We start from the raw sequence: 17,173 nt of genomic DNA on the forward strand, positions 1-17,173 counted from the left end.
ATCTCCACTTTCCAAATTGTCCACTTTTGTGAACAATCTAAGCGTCGATTAGAGAGACATTACTGTAGCCTGATTTATAGAGCGAAGAATCGGCGCGGTCAGGCTTTGGACCAGCCTGTAGATCGTCCTGTGGATCGCGCGCGTCGCTTCATCGGCCAAAAAGCTTCGGTCCGGCTCGGGCCTCGCTGAAACCGAGCCAAGCTCGGCAGCCGATGGGGATTATCGGGGGCAGGGTGACGACCAGAGAAGACCAGAGAAAATCAAAGGAGACCGAAGACCAGCAACCGACGACGAGAGCCACACAGAGAAGACGGACGGCGTCGCGACGTATCGTTGGGACGCAGCCGAAACGGCGGGATCGGATCTCGGGCTCGAGCCCGAGTCCGTCTCGAGCCGATTTCCACGTGCGTAATTAGTTTTGACGGGGCTATCGATCGATCGGTCGGCCGCTCGCAGAACGAGCAGAACGAGGGGACCGGTTTCGTCAGAGCGCGCGCGAGTAAGTGTCAAAGGTTGAGTACACTTCCTTGCAAGTGAGTCTAGGTCAACCGTATTGGGTCGATACTATGAAAGCAGGACAAAGAGGAGGACGGAGAGCGAGCGCTCGACGGGGAAAGAGTGAAGACTCATGGTGGGAGCTTCCGATGGGGCGGGACGCGGTGGAGAAGGCTCGGTGGGGAAGCACAGAGAGAGAGACAGAGAGAGAGAGAGAGAGAGAGAGAGAGAGAGAGAGAGAGAGAGAGAGGGAGCCATCGATGTATTTCAGGACAAAGCGAATCGGGGAGCGACGGCGTGTGCCCGCCGACGCTGGCGGGGATAGACGCCACACGGATGGGGAGAGGAATTTCATGCACGATTATTAGGTGAGCGCAGAAGGTTCGTCGTCTTTATTTCCGAACAAAACGATCGTTATTATTAGGAGGTCGCAGAGGTTCCCGCGCGAGACCAGCGCTCGCCGAGATCCACGAGACCCACGAGCGCCTCTCTTCCACCATAGAGAGAAAGAGAGAGAGAGAGAGAGAGTTCCTCGAAACCGTCCGAGTCTGCGAGACAAAAGAGAGCCGAACTTGCCAATTTCCATCCGCGTTGTTCCCACGCTCGAGTGAGAGCGAGGACAGGGCGGAAACGAGGAAGAGGATCCTCCTGTTTGAGCCGTCGAAAAGGAGCCCGCCCGTGCGAACGAACGAGAAGCGCGAGCAGGAGCGCGCGCGCAGATCGGGATTTTCGAAACCGCGAAAACCGGGCCGAAGGTCTGGTTAGGTTGCATCGGCAACGTGCGCGGCACAAACATCGAGGCGACCCACATTTCATGGGGGAAAGAGTATCGCAAAGGCCGGCAAAGGGACCGAGACTGCTCGGGTCTGACTAATCGCGACCCTTTCCACTGTGGCGAACCGAGCTCGGCTTGTACGGCTGTACAGTGTACAGCGTAACATCTACCACGACCGAATGGCTCTCTCTCTCTCTCTCTCTCTCTCTCTCTCTCTCTCTCTCTCTCTCTTCAGCGATGCGTACGAGCGAGCTCGATCGGATTTTTCCCAGCCAGCGTCGCTTTTTGCCCCGGGAGCGATCCGGACCGCCCTCGGGAGTGTAACGCCACGCGGAAACCGTACTCCGAGGATCAAAAGATTCGCCGTTTCGCCACGGAACGCTATCGATCTAGTTTCCGAGGAGCGAACCTGCTCCGAGGAACTCCGGAAGAGCTCTCGCGTTTCGCACGCGATCATCGGTTGTGTACAGTAATGTCTCTCTAATTGACGCCCGGATTGTCCACTAAGATGGACAATTTGGAAAGAGGAGATACGATTGTTCGAGCCTTGCGAATTATCAATAACTATAAAAACGAGCTACAAGGCTCGAATAATCGTATCTCCTCTTCCCGAATTGTCCAAATTTTGTGGACAATCCGAGCGTTGGTAAGCGAGACATTACCGTATTCCTAAGAACAGCTCCGACGGAATTTTGCTCCGACCTTTCGTATCACCGACGGATTTGCGGTTCCGGGAAACGGAATTTCGCCAGCGAGACGCTCGAAGAGGCGTGGCTTCGCTGGTTCCGGCTCCGGCAGAGCCGGTGTTCGCGAGCGTGTTCGAAAAAGTAGGCCTGGCTTCTTCGCTCCGAATTTTCCGCGAAGGGCCGTGACAACGTTCGCGGACTGGCCCAGGAGAACTCTGAGGCGGAAATCGCGACGCGGCGGCGTTGTAATCTCGCGGCTCCCTGTAACCCGAGATCCCGGTTGCCCGAGAAAATAAATATTCCCCGGCGGATAACGCGCGAAGACCCAGCGACCGGAGACCGGAGAACGGAGAACAGAGGAGAGAAGAGAAGAAGAGCGAAGCTAAAGGCCCGCGGCCACTGCGAGTTCCGTTTAATTTCGGTTCCCCCGCGTTGCTGTAACCCGAGCCTGTCTGGCTTCCGTTTACCACCGAATCGTCGGTGGCTCCCGTTGTAACAACATTTCCTCTCGGCTCCTTCCGCTCCCACCGACCTGCCCTCCTCTCCTCTCTCTCTCTCTCTCTCTCTCACTCCTCTCTTCGCTCCTCTCCGCGGCACGACGATCGTCCTCCTCCTTCTCTAACCTTATCCTGCTCTTCTGCAGCGCGGGTTTTACGTAACCCGTGACACAGCCGTTCGAAATTCGACGAGCCAGACTATTCGCGCGATTCGGGGAGATCGATGGGTTTCGAAATATTCTCCGAAAGAGAGAAAGAGAGAGAGAATTCTCGCTAATCCGGAGAGGGAAACTAGTCCGCGATGGAGATTTCTCCACGTGCGAGAGCTCTAATCGAACGGCAAGCCTCGCTATCCGCGAATCTTCGATCCGTTCTCCGGTTTTATCGCTCCAGTTTCTGTATCTCCGGCTTCGGCTCCGGCCGATCGTCGACGATGCATTCAGGTCAGGCTCGTCCGAGGTGATTCGAGGCGACAATCGTGTGTTCGCAGCGTCGTAGACGCGTGTGCGTGCCCGCCTTTCTGCTCGCAGCCAGCCAGGGAATTCCTAGAGGCACCGGATCTCCTCCTCCGACGTCGCCGGGAGAGGATCGGAAGCGAGACGAGACGAGACGAGACGAGACGAGACGATACGATACGGACCGGGACGGAACGGAGCCACGAAAATATTGATTTTTCGTGGGACACGGTGTACCGCGGGTCGCGAGTCGCAAATACCGGACGCGTCGTTTTTTTTTTGTTAGGCGATCGGCCTAACCCATTCCCCGATGAAACGGAACGTTCGCTCTCGACGCGGCGCGGCCTTCGTCCTTCGCGGACCACGGCGAAGAAGACGGAGGGAAGAAGAAGAAGAAGCGAGCTCGGTAGGCTCGTCGTCGAGGGGATTAAACGGACGTCGGAAGCGCGGCGGACGCGGAAGCGGCGATCCAGAAGAATATCCGCGCGAGGAGTCATCGAAAAGAGATTCGATCGACGCGCTTTCTCCTCCAAGGGTACGCGAAACAAGCGAACGAAATGAAAGGGAGGGCGTGGGAGCGAGATGGAGACGAAGAGCGAGAGAGACCGCGAGAGATAGAGAGATAGAGAGAGAGAGAGAGAGAGAGAGAGGGCCGCGTTCGGCACGGAAAAGCTGCGCGCGGGCCGGCGCGATAATGCGCCTGCTCGATCCCGGGACACACGAGGTGAGTGAGAAACGGGGAGGGCTAGGCGAAAGCAGCGAGGAAGGAGTGGAGAGAGGAGCAGGAGGAGAGCATGGGGAGCAGGAGGAGAAGAGGAGGCGAAGGAGGAGAGGGTACAAGGAGACAGAGCGCGTCTTTGTCGGGGAAACGTTCTCCGTCTCGCTCGGCCGCGGTGTGTCGGGATCTGGCAGGCTGGCTGGCACTCCCGAAATAATGTTGAACCGCGAAGCAGAAGTGGTACAATCTAGGGGGGTGGCAGAGAGGATAGAGGATAGAGGATAGACGGTGGAGGCCGACGACGAGAGAGGAGCGGCGCAGGGGAGGGCCGCGAACGCCGCTATGGTGGTAGCGACGGCGACGGGTATGGCGACGGGTTATGGCGACGGCCAGATGGCCAGGTCGGTCGAATCGAGACAAGAGGAAGCGAAGAGGAGCCGGCCGAAGGACGGGAGACCGTGTGCCCGTGCACCCGTGCCGCCGACGGTTACATAATTTTCGTAACGTCGCGGGGCGAGGGACCTGGACGGGGATCAGAAGGCGGCCAGAACGGGCACCCTGCGCACTCTCCTCGCCTAACCCGGGGAAATGGCGATCCGAGGGCTCGATCGGCACCAGACGACACGTGCTGCGATGCCGAAACCAACCCTTTCGCTCCCTCCCTCTCTCCATCTCTCTCTCTCTCTTCTCTTTCTTTCGCGTCTCTCTCTCTCTCTCCCGGTCATCCCTCGGCTCGAGAGACGAGGGAGGACACGGAGACTTTTCGGCAAGTAGAAATCGAACGTTCTCACGCGTGTACGTGAGGCAAGAGGGTGGGGAGGGTTGGGCAGAGGGCGCGGGGGCGCGAGGGTGGGAGGGACAGATAGCGAGAGAGAGAGAGAGAGAGAGAGAGACAGAGAGAGAGAGAGAGAGAGAGAGAGACCATGCGTGTACGTGTGCGAGGTTAAGAGGGTAAGAGGAGACGAGAGGGCAAGAGGGGAATACGGAATGGCGAATCAATCGGCGGAAGGTTATAGAGAGCAGGTGCTGCGGATCGGTGTGGTCTACTCACCGCGGATGGTCAGCAAGATGTCTCGGTGTCGTTTCCCGGTGGCAAGAGAGAGAAATTTGATGTCACATACGCCGCTTCATCAGGCCACTGCGCGCCGTTTATACCACTCTGGTTAGCGATTCGCGCTTGCCACTAAAAATATACTCACTTGCCGTGGTATGCCCCCGCTTCACGTCTTGTACCGTGACCGACACATTTATCCGCGGTTTCGGTGGCACTCGTACTCGCAACCACGAACGAACGCAAAACCGTACGTACGCCGGAACGAAACACGGGGTAAAGAGCTAGAGCTAGAGCTAGGAGCTAGAGCTAGAGCTAGAGAGAGAGAGGGATAACGTCGTCGCGAGACAGAAACGGGGGGTACGGTCGACGGCGAGAAAGATAAAGGGAGCGAGAAACGGTGAGATATACGCTCGCTCGATTATTCCCTGGACGGGGAATATATGTGTCTGTGTGTGTGTGTGTGTGTGTGTGTGTGTGCGTGTGTGTGTGTGTAGACCGAGTCGCGGACGCACCAACTGGCGGAGAGAGAGTAATCGACGAATCCAACGAACGATACAAACAACGGAACGGAACGGAACGTAACGTACGAACTAATACGACCGACCGCCCGGCTGCTCTCTCGTTCGCAATCGGTGCGTGTTGCCGGCTGCCGCCGCTTGTCGCCGCTGCTGCCTGGACACGGCCGAAAAGGACTACCGAAAACAAGCAAAACAGGAGGAGGAGCACGAAGAACGAACCGCGGAGGAGAGAACGGAGGAACGTGTACGGCGCGTAACGCGGAACCGTTCGGTCTCGATCTCGATCTCGACACGACTCGGCTCGGCTCGACACGACTCACGAGTCACCGATTGGTCCCGCTCCGTTACCAACGATACGGACGGACGGAGAACAACGTTTCGGGATCGAACCAGAGGGAGAGGAGGCGAGAGACGCGGCGGCGAGAGACGAGAGACGAGACGAGACGAGAGCGAAATCAACCAACCAGCCAGCCAGATCGACGGAGATAACGGAGCGACGAACAACCCCCCCTCTCCCTTCTTCGTTTCGTTTCCAGGTTTCGGTGATCAGCCCGCGCGCGCCAGATCGAGCTCGAACGCCTCTAGTCGACTAGCGAACGCGCGAGACCGTCGGCGAACGAAAAGGAACCCGAGGGAGAGAGGCCCGCACCGCACGAAAATACACGCGGCCCCCGGAACACGGAGAGCTTTCGTTCGACACCCGACCAGAGTTCCCGACCAGCCAGTGTAACCGACGGTAGTATTATGTGTGTAAAACACTGACGGTCCGGTCGGGGGGAGGGGCGCGCAGACCGCGGGGAGGGGCGACGCCGAACGGGTGGGGGAGGAGAAAAGGGGAACACCTCCTCCTCTCGCTCCTTCCTAGTCCACCCTAGTCCACCCTAGTCCTCCCTAGTACTCCCTGCCGTCCCAGGGGCGGGGGTCGAGAAAGGACGAGAGAGAAGAAGCTCGGGGGAAATGGGACTCGGTTTCGAGGGCTCGAGAACGACGGTGCGACCACGAGAGGAGACATCCGGGGGAAGGGGGAGAGGGTGAAGGGAGGATTCGGAAGGGACCGTCGACAAGATTTCATCCTCCCTTACTGTTTCCTCGCGAGGCACGAGCTGCGAGAACCGAGGCACGAGGCGCCGCGCATGCACTGACGACCGACGCACGCGATTCCCTTTTCCCCTTTACCACCCGCATTCTCTTGCTCTCGGGCCGTTTTCCCGACACCCTCCCGCGAGCTACGTCGGTGGGAACACACTTATACCCCCGAGCACACTCGGTTTATCGTGTCCCTACGGTACGGGTATGTCGGGTATCTTTAGACGCGGCGAGGACGCGTTCCGCGACCACGGCTCGCTCCTATTCTCTCCTCCCCTCTCCTCGCGCTCTCTCGCACTCTCTCTCTCTCTCTCTGTCGCGCGCGCAGGGAGTCGAGAGTCGAGAGAGCGATGGCGAGACTCGGCCGGAGACGTCTCTCGATCGGCACCGTGGACCCTCGACTCTCGAGGGTCGCCTCTGAACAACCCTGTCTCGCCGCCCATGAATATTTATCCGATCGCAGGCGAAACAAAGCGGTTCGATATTTATGCCGCAAACGTGTTTCCCGCCGCGGGATTCTCGGAGCGAGGCTCTCGAGACTCGATGGACGATTCGCGATACGCCTATGCCTACGACAGTGGGTATTATCGTGCGAGCGTGACGTCAACCGCGAACCGGGACCCCTGGTTATCGGTAGCGAGGAGCCTCGATGAATCACCGGAGCGAGTCATATCGTGGTCGGCGGTCGCGCGTGTATCCTGTCATCCTGTGTACACGCGACGACGCGACCGAAGCGATCCGTATACCTGGTGTCGCGCGGGCTCTCTCGAGTCTAGATGCAGGCGTGCGAGTACACACGCGCGCGGGTGTGTGCCTCGCCTGTCGAGTCGTGTCGGTGTGCAGCGCGCGCGGAAAAACGGAAAATACGGGGGAAGGACGGAGAAAGAGAAATCGAGATAGAGACCAGTGTGGGGCCCTTCGGTGCGAAGTGGTGCGAACCACTGCACGGTCAGCACGGTACTGCGGTCTCCGTTCGACTGCCGTGCCTAAACTATTCGAAGCATTCGCGATCGGCGCGCAGGCGCCACACGCGGCACGCGCCCCGCTCGGCTTCGCTCTCTCAACCCAACCCTCTAACACACTACCCCCGATTCCCGGTCTGTCTTCTTCAACGTTTCTCACATTTCCCATTCATCCGACACCCTAATGCGTTTATCTCGATCGTTGCATCGAAAATCAGCCGACGATTTCATTCATTCCACCGCGAGGAAACGCACGACGCTTTCCGGTCTCTCTCGTCCCTATGGAACCTATAGGCACCAAAGTCTGTCTCTGTGTTTCGCTTCGTTTCGTTTCGTCTCGTCTCGCCTCGTCTCGACTCGTCTTTCGTCGCCTCGCGTCTCGTTCCGTTCCGTGTTTATGCGCTGTCCAGGATCGCCGAGGCTCTCCCCCCTCCCTGTCGCGCGATCCTCGCCCGCCCCGCCCATCGGAGACCACGCGCGCACACTCGAGGGAAATGTCAAAAACCTCGAATGCTTTCCGGTGCGAAAAGATCGCGCACGATTCGACGATTCTCGGTTATTTCTTAATAACTCAGGCATGCTTTTCGGACAGGTTCGCGGAATCCTGACTGGCCTGCCGATGCCGACGCCGCCTGGTCGCGCGCGCGTACAAGAGAGAGAGAGAGAGAGAGAAAATGCCAGCGGAATTATGCACCGCGAGACGTCCCTGACCCGTATACGGGATCTCGAATACGGGTTACGATTTCTCTGCTTCGTTCTCTGTTTGAATACCTCTCCTCCTCCGCGCCTCCTCGTCAACACCCGCCTCCCACCGATCGGATCTCCCTGCTCGCCCCGACGTCCGTGTTTTCTACGAGCCCGAAAGGTTCGATCGGAAACCAGGATTTTTCCCATTTCTCCAGGGAAAGATTTCCGCGTCGGGGCCGACCGACGATTTTTCATCGGATGCGGAATGCGAAACGAGAAACGAGAAACGAGAAACGCGCACGCGTTCGAGAAACCACGGAATGCTTTCTGCCAAGAAAAATCCAGCAAGTCCCATTCCTTGACCATATTTTCTGGTGCGTCGCATGCGCGCGCGAGCCGACCAGTGTGGGTTGGGTTTTTTAACGATCGAACGAGCTCGAAAACGCGTTTATCTCCGTGAAATTGTTCTCGTTGTTCGGGATCAACTTCGAGCAGCGAGATCGCAGGCGAGAGCATTTCGTCGGTCGGGGGAACGGAAGAAAAAAATTATGATACGCTTATCGGCCGTGTTCCGGTTCGAACGAGTTCCCAACGAAACGAAACTGGTGGAATTCTGACGTCACGCGACCGTATTAAAACCAACGCGACGCGAACGCCGCCGTTAATTTCGACGCGCGCGTACATCCAACGGCGAAATTAATTTCATTGCCGCGAATTAATGCGATCTATTTCACTTGATTATCGTGTAGCGTAGACGCACCGGTGACGTCAAACGCTGCGAACGTCACGGGCACCGGCCGGACGGACCGTTCCCAACGAGAAAGGAAACGCCAGTTTTTATGAATCTCGTGTCCTGCCGTCGCGTCTCCCTCGTGAGCGTTAATAATCGGACAAGCGGTCACGAGGCATTCTTCGTGCGGCATGGCATAACCCACTTACAATTAGCAGCATTTCGCGTTCGAAGGTAAATGGTGTTCGAGATGACGCGTATCGCGCGAGACACTCGCCGCGCCATCTCGCGAACGCGACGGCAAGTTATCGTTTCGAAATATCACCGTGGCCGGTAAATCGGAAATCTCGTGACGCGCGGCCGGTAAACGAACCGGTCGGTACGCGCGCGCGCGCGCCGTTTGATCGCATTCGAACTTGCACCCTTTTGAATTTGCCGCCGTTACGACCACCCCCAGACTTCTGTGTTCTAATGAGGAATATATTTACACAGTCTACTGTTCACGGATTTTTTAACCCGTCGGAACACGATGCGAGTTTTGGTTTCAACGAATCGATTACGATCGTCCAACGATTACGATGCTCGATAATATTCTAATTTATTAGCATGACAGATTTAATTAGAATAATGTCACACATAGATTAACGAAGTCGATCGTGGTTTTACTTTTACTGTCACTCTCCTACTCCGGGCGACTACGATGATTCGAACCTAGCAGAGAATCGGATAACGCATAGTTGTACGCTTTGATAGCGCGAGTAATGTCTAAATGGTTTCAAAATGTTCAACCGCCAAATACTCGGCGGGACAAGATGGTCACCGTGTGCCATTTCGAATGCGTACCAGCAATAGCGAGAAATCGTATTCGGTCGGAGCGAAGCTTGATTTTCCAGCATAATTATCGAGAAACGTTAAGACAAGACTCCGTTCAACTTCGCGGGAAGGATACTCGAGGTTGGCAAACATCGCGATCGAATCGGATAGCTATGTACTGACAAGTTCGCAAAGCGTCACTCACCGACATTGATTTCTGATGATTTCCATGGCCACAACATGCACCCTGCTCGTTCCCGTGTACCGTGGAGGTGTGCTGCTTCCTGTCGGGGACGAATCTTGACGTTTCACACAGGTTCAATCACTAAAACCGACATTAATCGTTAACACTGACGGGAGAAAAATTTTTACGATCCTCACTCGACCACTGCTACGCGCGAACTGTCCTCCCACCCGTTACCTCTGCGCACCGTACGCGAAATCGTCCACCGCGCAACTCCGACTCAGGAACGTAAGAATCGTGTGCTTCGTTCGAATAGAGAAACGTTCGAAATTTCGTTTCATCCGCGTCAATAATTTCGATCGATATGCAGGAACTAATGTTTCTTTACACGTACAGATCGTTTAGAACGATAATAGAAATTATATTTACGTTTTCCGTAACTTCTACGTATGAACGTGGCCCGATCAACCTGGTTTGGTTACTGTACATGTTGCAGAGGATTGTGGGTAATTTATTGTTAATCAGATCGCGGCGGCAACTATAATAATTTTGAATATTTTGACACAAATAGAACAAATGTATCGAATAATGAGATTACGGACACTGATAGAAACAACGAATTATAAACCAGATATATCATTGCCGTTATTATTAAATAGACATTTTAGTCGAGAGGAGGGGGAAATGGGAGGACCATGAATTTTGGATTCAGATATTAAACAACATCGTATTTTATTTAAGAAAAACTCAACTTTTAGTTTAAAGCACCATTTGTTCCTTATTGGTTAAACTGTTTAGTAAAACCTTTTCCGTGGTTACAGGACCATCTGCAAAAATAGATGACGGTTTCTACACATGTGGACAAAACTGCAAAACAGAGGGATGAATGTTAATTAACGCGAACTTACCCAACCGATACCACTGATCTTTATTCCCAGCGTCTTTTCTTGCCGAGTCTAATGCATTGCGAATTGCGATTGGAATTGCACAACTCATGATAAGAGGTGGTTCGCCGATTGCTGTAATATTAACAACGTTAAGCATAGTGGACAATATTAACGTCATTGTCTCGTAATCGATACTACCTTTGGAACGGAGAACGCTCAATGGATTGGGCGAATTTTGGAAGTAGATGCGAAAATCGACAGGAATGTCTTTTGCTCCAGGCGGTTTATAATTCTACGCAAACGAAAATGTTCTACATAAAATTATCCCCGCAAAGAACAGTCACCAATATATTGCTAAGTACAAACCCAGGTTCTGTAATTTGTTAATGCACCAGTCTTGGGATCGTAAATTAAGTCTTCAGAGGTCCAAAATCCGAGACCCATGACAAAGGCACCTTCTATCTGACCTACGTCTATTTCCGGATTCATGCTGACGCCAACGTCCTCGGTTATGTCCACTCTGTTCACAAGGTGTTGTCCAGTCAACATATCGACTTCGACTTCCGCTATTGTGACTCCATGGATTTGGTAAGACTTTATGTCGTCGTTTGGAAAATACCTGAAGATTTAAATGTCGTAAATGTTTAAATGATGGATATAGAAACGTTCCTATTTTACGCTAATATGTTGTTTCGTGCGTACATGTAACGCGCGCAAAGATCAACGTTCTTTTGATATGCTTTAAGTACTAATTCTTGCCAAGTGGGATTCTTTAGCTCCTTTTTTATGGGGTCCAGTCGTTGCAAGAGTTCTTGGCAAGACTTCATCGTTGCCTAAAATTACATAAAAAAACGTTCAAACGTGTTGCAATAGGTATGCGTTGAATATAACGTTGAAGTACAACTTACGTATGCGCAACTTTCACTGGTAATGCTGCCACCGGTCACAAAATTGTTCGGTGCCGTTAAATTGTTGCTCGGCTTGACGGTGACCAGCGACAAGTCGATGCCCAACGTGTGGGCTGCTATCTGAGCTACCTAGCAAGGAGATGCGAACGAGTTTAAGCGTGCAAATTGCATTTTTTTTTGCTTCTAATCATTACCTTGGTATTAATACCCTGACCACACTCGATGCCACCGTGTGTAACGGAAACGGTACCGTCGCGGGCATAAATTGCAACGAGTGCGTTGAACTGTCCCCAGACAGTGAGGGGATACATCATCGGCACCAGCGCTATTCCCTTTTTCTTCCATCGATTTTCCTAAACAATTGTGACAACAAGCTATTCAACTACTCCTGTGAAAGTAGGACACACGCGTGCAATTGATCTCACATTGTTAAACGTTTCCACAGCTCTCTTCCTCATGTCATAGTCCGCTGTCTTGCGCAAATTTTCCAGCATAGGCTGCAACTTGTCCTTGTAATCTGAACTCATGTTCACCAGCCTCACCTCCAGAGGATCTTTCCCAACAACCCTTGAAATGTGCTCCATCAGATTCTCTACCATACCTAAGGCTTCCGTAGAACCTGTGGACAAGGTGGGAGGGTAACAACCTAGAAATAGAGAAGTAGATACAAACGATTGCTATACTTGGTGCTCGGCAGTAGGTGTTGCTTGGTAGATCAGTCTTCGCTTCGAAACCGTCGCAGGACCAGGTGCTGGTGTCATAGCAACTCTTCATATGTTCCGCCGTTAGAAACGCATGCATCTCGTTGAAACTGCAACCGGCGTTGCCCCAAATCTTCGCGTCCAAATACTGTATCTTCCCATTGTCGTCCACGCCGATCTCGTAGTCCTGGCGGGTGTCGTATCGCTTGCCTATCACCTTCATGTTGCTCTCTATGCTCATTATGAAACGTGCCGGTCGATTCAATTTGTAGCTGACCAACGCGCACGCACATGCTACCATTGTAGCTCTAGATATCTTCGCACCGTAGCCTCCACCCAATCGTCTCACATTCACGTTTATACTGTAATTTAAAGCTTCGGTTAGCGTCAGGCTAGAGAGATCCTTGTTCACTCTGTGAACACTTCACCTGTTATTCGGTATGTTTAGGAGTAGTGCTATGCTCGTTTGAATAAGATCCATGTGCTGCGAGGACGAAAAAATGTTCAAACCATCCTCGATTGGAACGCAAACGCAAGTCTGAGGTTCCATGGTGTAATGGTATTGACCGCCGCAGCGGAACACACCTTTCACCACCTGCTTCGTGTCCTTTCCTACAAATTGATATTTCTATTATATATGATACTGTTACATTCGATATACTATTTGTACTCGACCAAGCACAAATCACCTTTGGTATTAGCGTCAAAATGTATTGTCTGTAACAGTCTGCTTTCGTCGTTGGACGCGATCACTTGTTCTATGTTGAATATCCCTTTGTCTTCCTTCACGTCAACGTAGGAGACCTTCACCTTCTCCACGGCCTCGTTGGCAATTGTGTGACTAATCGCGACAACCACGCCAACCGGCTGACCATTAAATTCAATTTTCTCGTCGGCAAATAACTACAAAGTACAATTGGCAATCTGACTACGAGGAAACGCACTGTAACAACTATCTAGGCTACAGGAATTTTTAGCTTCGTTTACCACTTCGTCGAACGACAACATCATCTGCTTACTGACCCCGGCAATGAATACGTTCTTGCCAGGAATGTCTTTGGCCGAGAAGAATGCAACGACTCCTTTCATTTTCTGGAATAGTTGATTAAAATTAAACGATACGATCTTGAAAGAGCATCCGAGCATCGATTCAAACGAAATGACCCACCAAGGCTTCGGAGGCGTCGATGCTTCCGACCTTCCCATTGGGCACACTGGTGAGAACGAACGCACAGAAAACTTCATTGTGCATAGGTGGTAGATCGTTCATATACTGCGCTTCACCGGAAGTCTGATGGACTGACTCCATCTTTGGAAGCGGTTGATTCAGAGGCCATAAGTTCTTGTCCGTATCATATTCCTGTTTTCCCGAAGACAGTTCACGCTCCAAAATGGTCCCTCCACTACGTACCTTCGGGTCCACGTTCTCCGATTTTAAATTGATGAGGAACTATAAAAATTCGATACTTATGAAATTACTCCTTTCAATCCAGGAACATCTAGAACGATTCGCACCTTGAAGAAGAGTCCTTCGGCAAGAGTTTTCCTAAATTCTGGAGAGTAATCGGGCAACACGTGATCCGGAGTCAATTCGGTGTCCAACTTGTCCAAAGCTTGTTTAACAATGTCCTTGTTGAAAACGGATTTGTCGATTAGAAAATTCTCAGTATTTGTCGCGTGCAGCTGAAATCAACGTTCGATCAACGACGAGTTCGAGTTACCGAAGTCTGAATTTGTATCACTGGAGATAATGTCGCTTACAAAATCTTTGTGTATACCACCGAATATGATGTTCGGCTTTCCCAAAACTTTCCCAGTCCTGTCTAACTTCAGCAGGAAACCAGCGTTCACGTGGGCATGGGCATTCTGAGCTCTTGGCATAATCTACCGGACCATTCTATGTGTTATCTCTATCCGGCTTTCTTAAGCTGCAAAATTATTTGTTAACAAATAAAGTATACCTTGAAAGATCTGTACGAATATTCGCTTCCAAGCGCAGGCAACACTATGCTGTATATAAGTTTGTGCTTCATGTCGTACTTTAAAAAGTCCAGGAAGTTCATGCTCTTCTTGCCACCGGCATCCACTGTTTAAAGAAATCTATATAGCAATTAATTTAAATGGGAATTAAAGTAGAAATTGAAGTAGACTACTCACGAACGTGTATCTGAGCGCCGGCCGTTTCAAATATTAAGAACAGATCTGAGGGAAATTCGCGATGCTGGTGTTTGATCATCAGGTTCCCAGCTAGAGTACCGATCTACAATCAGTCGACAATATGTAATAAAACACCGATTGTTTAAGTGGCTCGACACATACATTTCGGACGGGCACGCTTGCAATTAAATCAATGTGACTGGCTAGGTGTTGCAAGTACCCGAATTTCGGTTCCTTCGAGTATTTGTTGAAAGTATCCATGGCCACCGTGAGAGAGACACCGCCACCAATGGTTAAAGAGTCGCTCTCCTTGCTTATGCGACGTAGATCGGAAATGTCGTTTATGTCGATGTACATATCAGGTACTTTCAGTCGGTAGACACCTGCAAATAGACGATATAATAAGCAATACGCGTGTTACAGATCTTTTCTAGGTACTATAGGTTTACCGTGAGCGGTATTGCCACCGTGAAGAACATAGCTAGCATCAGGATTGTTTCGAAACACTTCGAACAAAGTGTCTACCGTGAGAACTTTATGGAACGCTGATCCACTTAATTTAATGTTGATCGCAGTGTCTGTATTCTGATTGACTGCAGCGCACCCGTTGTGACCGTTTTGGCATGGTTCACCGGTTTTCTTGCATATTTTCATTTTGTACAATTCCTATCAAGAAGAAACTCGATTAGCGAGCGCTCGACGAGTTCCCCTTTGATTCGTTCGCACGATTCACCGACTCACTTCGATATCGTGTATCTCCTTGACCATTTCCTTGGGAGCATCGGAAGCGAAGCTCTTGAACGTGTCCAAGATTGGCCTGTAGCCGGTGCAGCGACAAATGTTGCTGCCAAACGAGTTCTCTATCTCTTTCATGGTCAACTTCTTGTCTTGTAGAAGACTATACATGTTCATCACCATGCCTGGAGAACAGTAGCCGCACTGGGAACCATTTTTCTGCGCCAGGGTAGCTTGCAAAACGTGGTAGCCATCCTTTTGGTTGCCTAGTCCCTCGATAGTCTTGATTATCCAGCTTTAATTACAATAAAGTCGCTACTATACGAAAGTTTTTGCTAAGAAATTGGTCTAAGCAAAGAAATAGAAGGCTCGACCCACCCTTGGCAAATCAAAACTGGTACTAAACAGGAGTTTACAGACATTGTTACGCCATTTACTGTTGCAGATACAATGCAAGCGCCGCATCCACCCTCGTGGCACATGGCTTTGGTTCCTCGGAGCTTCGCATGATCTCTGATGAACACGTTCAGGGATGTTCCAGGTAGTATGTTCTTATCCACTGTGAAGAAATTTTATATAAATACTTTTGCTCTGCCTGTAAATTCTGTAGTATAAAACACGTACCGACGTATGGTGTTTCATTGATGGTGAATTCCACGGTGGACTTAACATCCCTGAAACAATTTAGCAGTTTTACATATTATTTAGTGAAACATCATTGTGGTCTTTTAATAAGCGTCGCAATATTCGCGCGCATTTAAAAACGTTACTGTTACATTATGTCAGAAAATTTCTTTCATTTTTTTCGATGTTTCCATCTTCGAACATAGGATTACCAAGCGTTTCATTATCTAACTACTAGTAAGACTACATTCTTAGAGTAATATTGCTTCAATCAGCACATATCAAATCGTTATTCAACTTGATAATGTCCTATATTAGAGTCTAATCGGGTCTGGTAGATTGCGAGCTATATAAACTAAATTAAGCAAGGCTCGATGCATACTGCCGCATCATGAAATGACAGACTCTCTGTTCTTTCTATGTAATTTATTCAGATAATTGAACAATTAATTATCAATCTTCTGTCATTTCCTCGTAACTGAAGAAACTTGTCGGGAAAATCAAACTCATCTTCAGCCAACAACTTTTCTATAATTATACTTAGAAGCTAACATCCATCAGTTCGCACGATTTTCATTGTTACATTGTTTACTAGGAGCTCGGATGGAACATTCCGCTTTCTGAAACATGGTAGATGCAACAGGATTACATAACATCCTATGAATTACAATGTAGAGTCATTTAGCGTTTCAAGAAGCGTCTCAGAAATATATTTAACGACGCATCCGATTTCAAGCATTTTACGATGCCGATGTAGAGTTTATCGATACAGAGATTTTAGAGCCTAAATTTTAGGCTTATTAAATTTGAATTAAAAGCTTTTAAATTGCGCAAAGTTTCGCAGTCCGGTGATAATTGTAGAAAGGGTTAAAGGGTATCTCTCGCATTGCCGATTACAATTCGTTAAATTACAAATTTCAATTCCTTAAATGAATACAGTAGTCGATTCACTTTCACTCTTTGTGAAAGGATACATTAACTGCAACCGTTCACTCCTTTGTCGAGTTTACAAACACCAGTATAGGGTCGCGGAGATGCGTTCCACTTTCTCCAAAATTTTTACAATTACAATATTCCAAACATCCTCTTCGGATTTTAATATAGCTACGAATAATCGACTAGTTCTTGTTTACATGAAATGATTACTCTGATTCATCCTACATCTCGGAATAGTTTATTGTAACAAAAACTCACCCAACACCTCCTTTGACGCACTGCATGATAGGCTCTAAGTCGACCGACGCGAACAATGTATACACGAAATACAGGTGGTGAAAGCAAAGATAAGCTACAACACTAATTACTGACAACGATCAATCGACACCGGCAAGTTGAAAGCAACCAGTTTGACCGATGTGACGGCTGTGACTCGTCGAAAGTCATGTACTTCTTACACTCTTGCAGCGCGACCTCCCACTACTGTTTCTGCAATAAAAATGCTTGCATAAGTGACATATCATCTACGGACCCCTGTGGAAACTACTTTTAACGATACCAGCTC

The 17,173-nt window shown here is 50.5% G+C and overlaps 2 protein-coding genes across 15 annotated transcripts in view; both read right to left on the bottom strand.

Moving 5' to 3' along the window:
* PMCA (plasma membrane calcium-transporting ATPase 3) overlaps window positions 1-9,882 on the bottom strand; it is a 73,104-nt gene extending 63,222 nt beyond the window's left edge. For 6 of the 14 annotated variants that reach the window (XR_004491966.2, XM_033481874.2, XM_033481873.2 and 3 more), the window contains exon 1: window positions 4,678-6,243. The gene's annotated coding sequence lies outside the window, so the exon portion shown is untranslated. Of the gene's footprint in view, window positions 1-4,677; window positions 6,245-9,681 lie in introns of those variants that run through there. The other 8 variants (XM_076522048.1, XM_076522047.1, XM_076522049.1 and 5 more) reach the window with 5 other exon arrangements.
* Window positions 9,883-10,375: 493 nt separating this feature from the next.
* Window positions 10,376-17,076, bottom strand: LOC117227018 (uncharacterized). Its single transcript, XM_033481877.2, has 23 exons — window positions 16,867-17,076; window positions 15,673-15,722; window positions 15,427-15,607; window positions 15,055-15,343; window positions 14,763-14,979; window positions 14,476-14,696; window positions 14,314-14,416; window positions 14,118-14,242; window positions 13,918-14,040; window positions 13,672-13,839; window positions 13,325-13,606; window positions 13,144-13,248; window positions 12,846-13,059; window positions 12,585-12,768; window positions 12,139-12,518; window positions 11,881-12,074; window positions 11,650-11,808; window positions 11,456-11,584; window positions 11,250-11,380; window positions 10,914-11,166; window positions 10,746-10,839; window positions 10,569-10,679; window positions 10,376-10,487 (listed from the first exon to the last, which is right to left on the bottom strand). Exons 1-23 carry the CDS (start codon window positions 16,890-16,892, stop codon window positions 10,420-10,422), a joined length of 3,807 nt encoding a protein of 1,268 aa, XP_033337768.2. The 5' UTR covers window positions 16,893-17,076; the 3' UTR covers window positions 10,376-10,419.
* Between the last annotated feature and the right edge of the window lie 97 nt (window positions 17,077-17,173).

Source organism: Megalopta genalis, chromosome 5 (genome assembly GCF_051020955.1).
Source record: "Megalopta genalis isolate 19385.01 chromosome 5, iyMegGena1_principal, whole genome shotgun sequence".
NCBI lineage: Eukaryota > Metazoa > Arthropoda > Insecta > Hymenoptera > Halictidae > Megalopta > Megalopta genalis.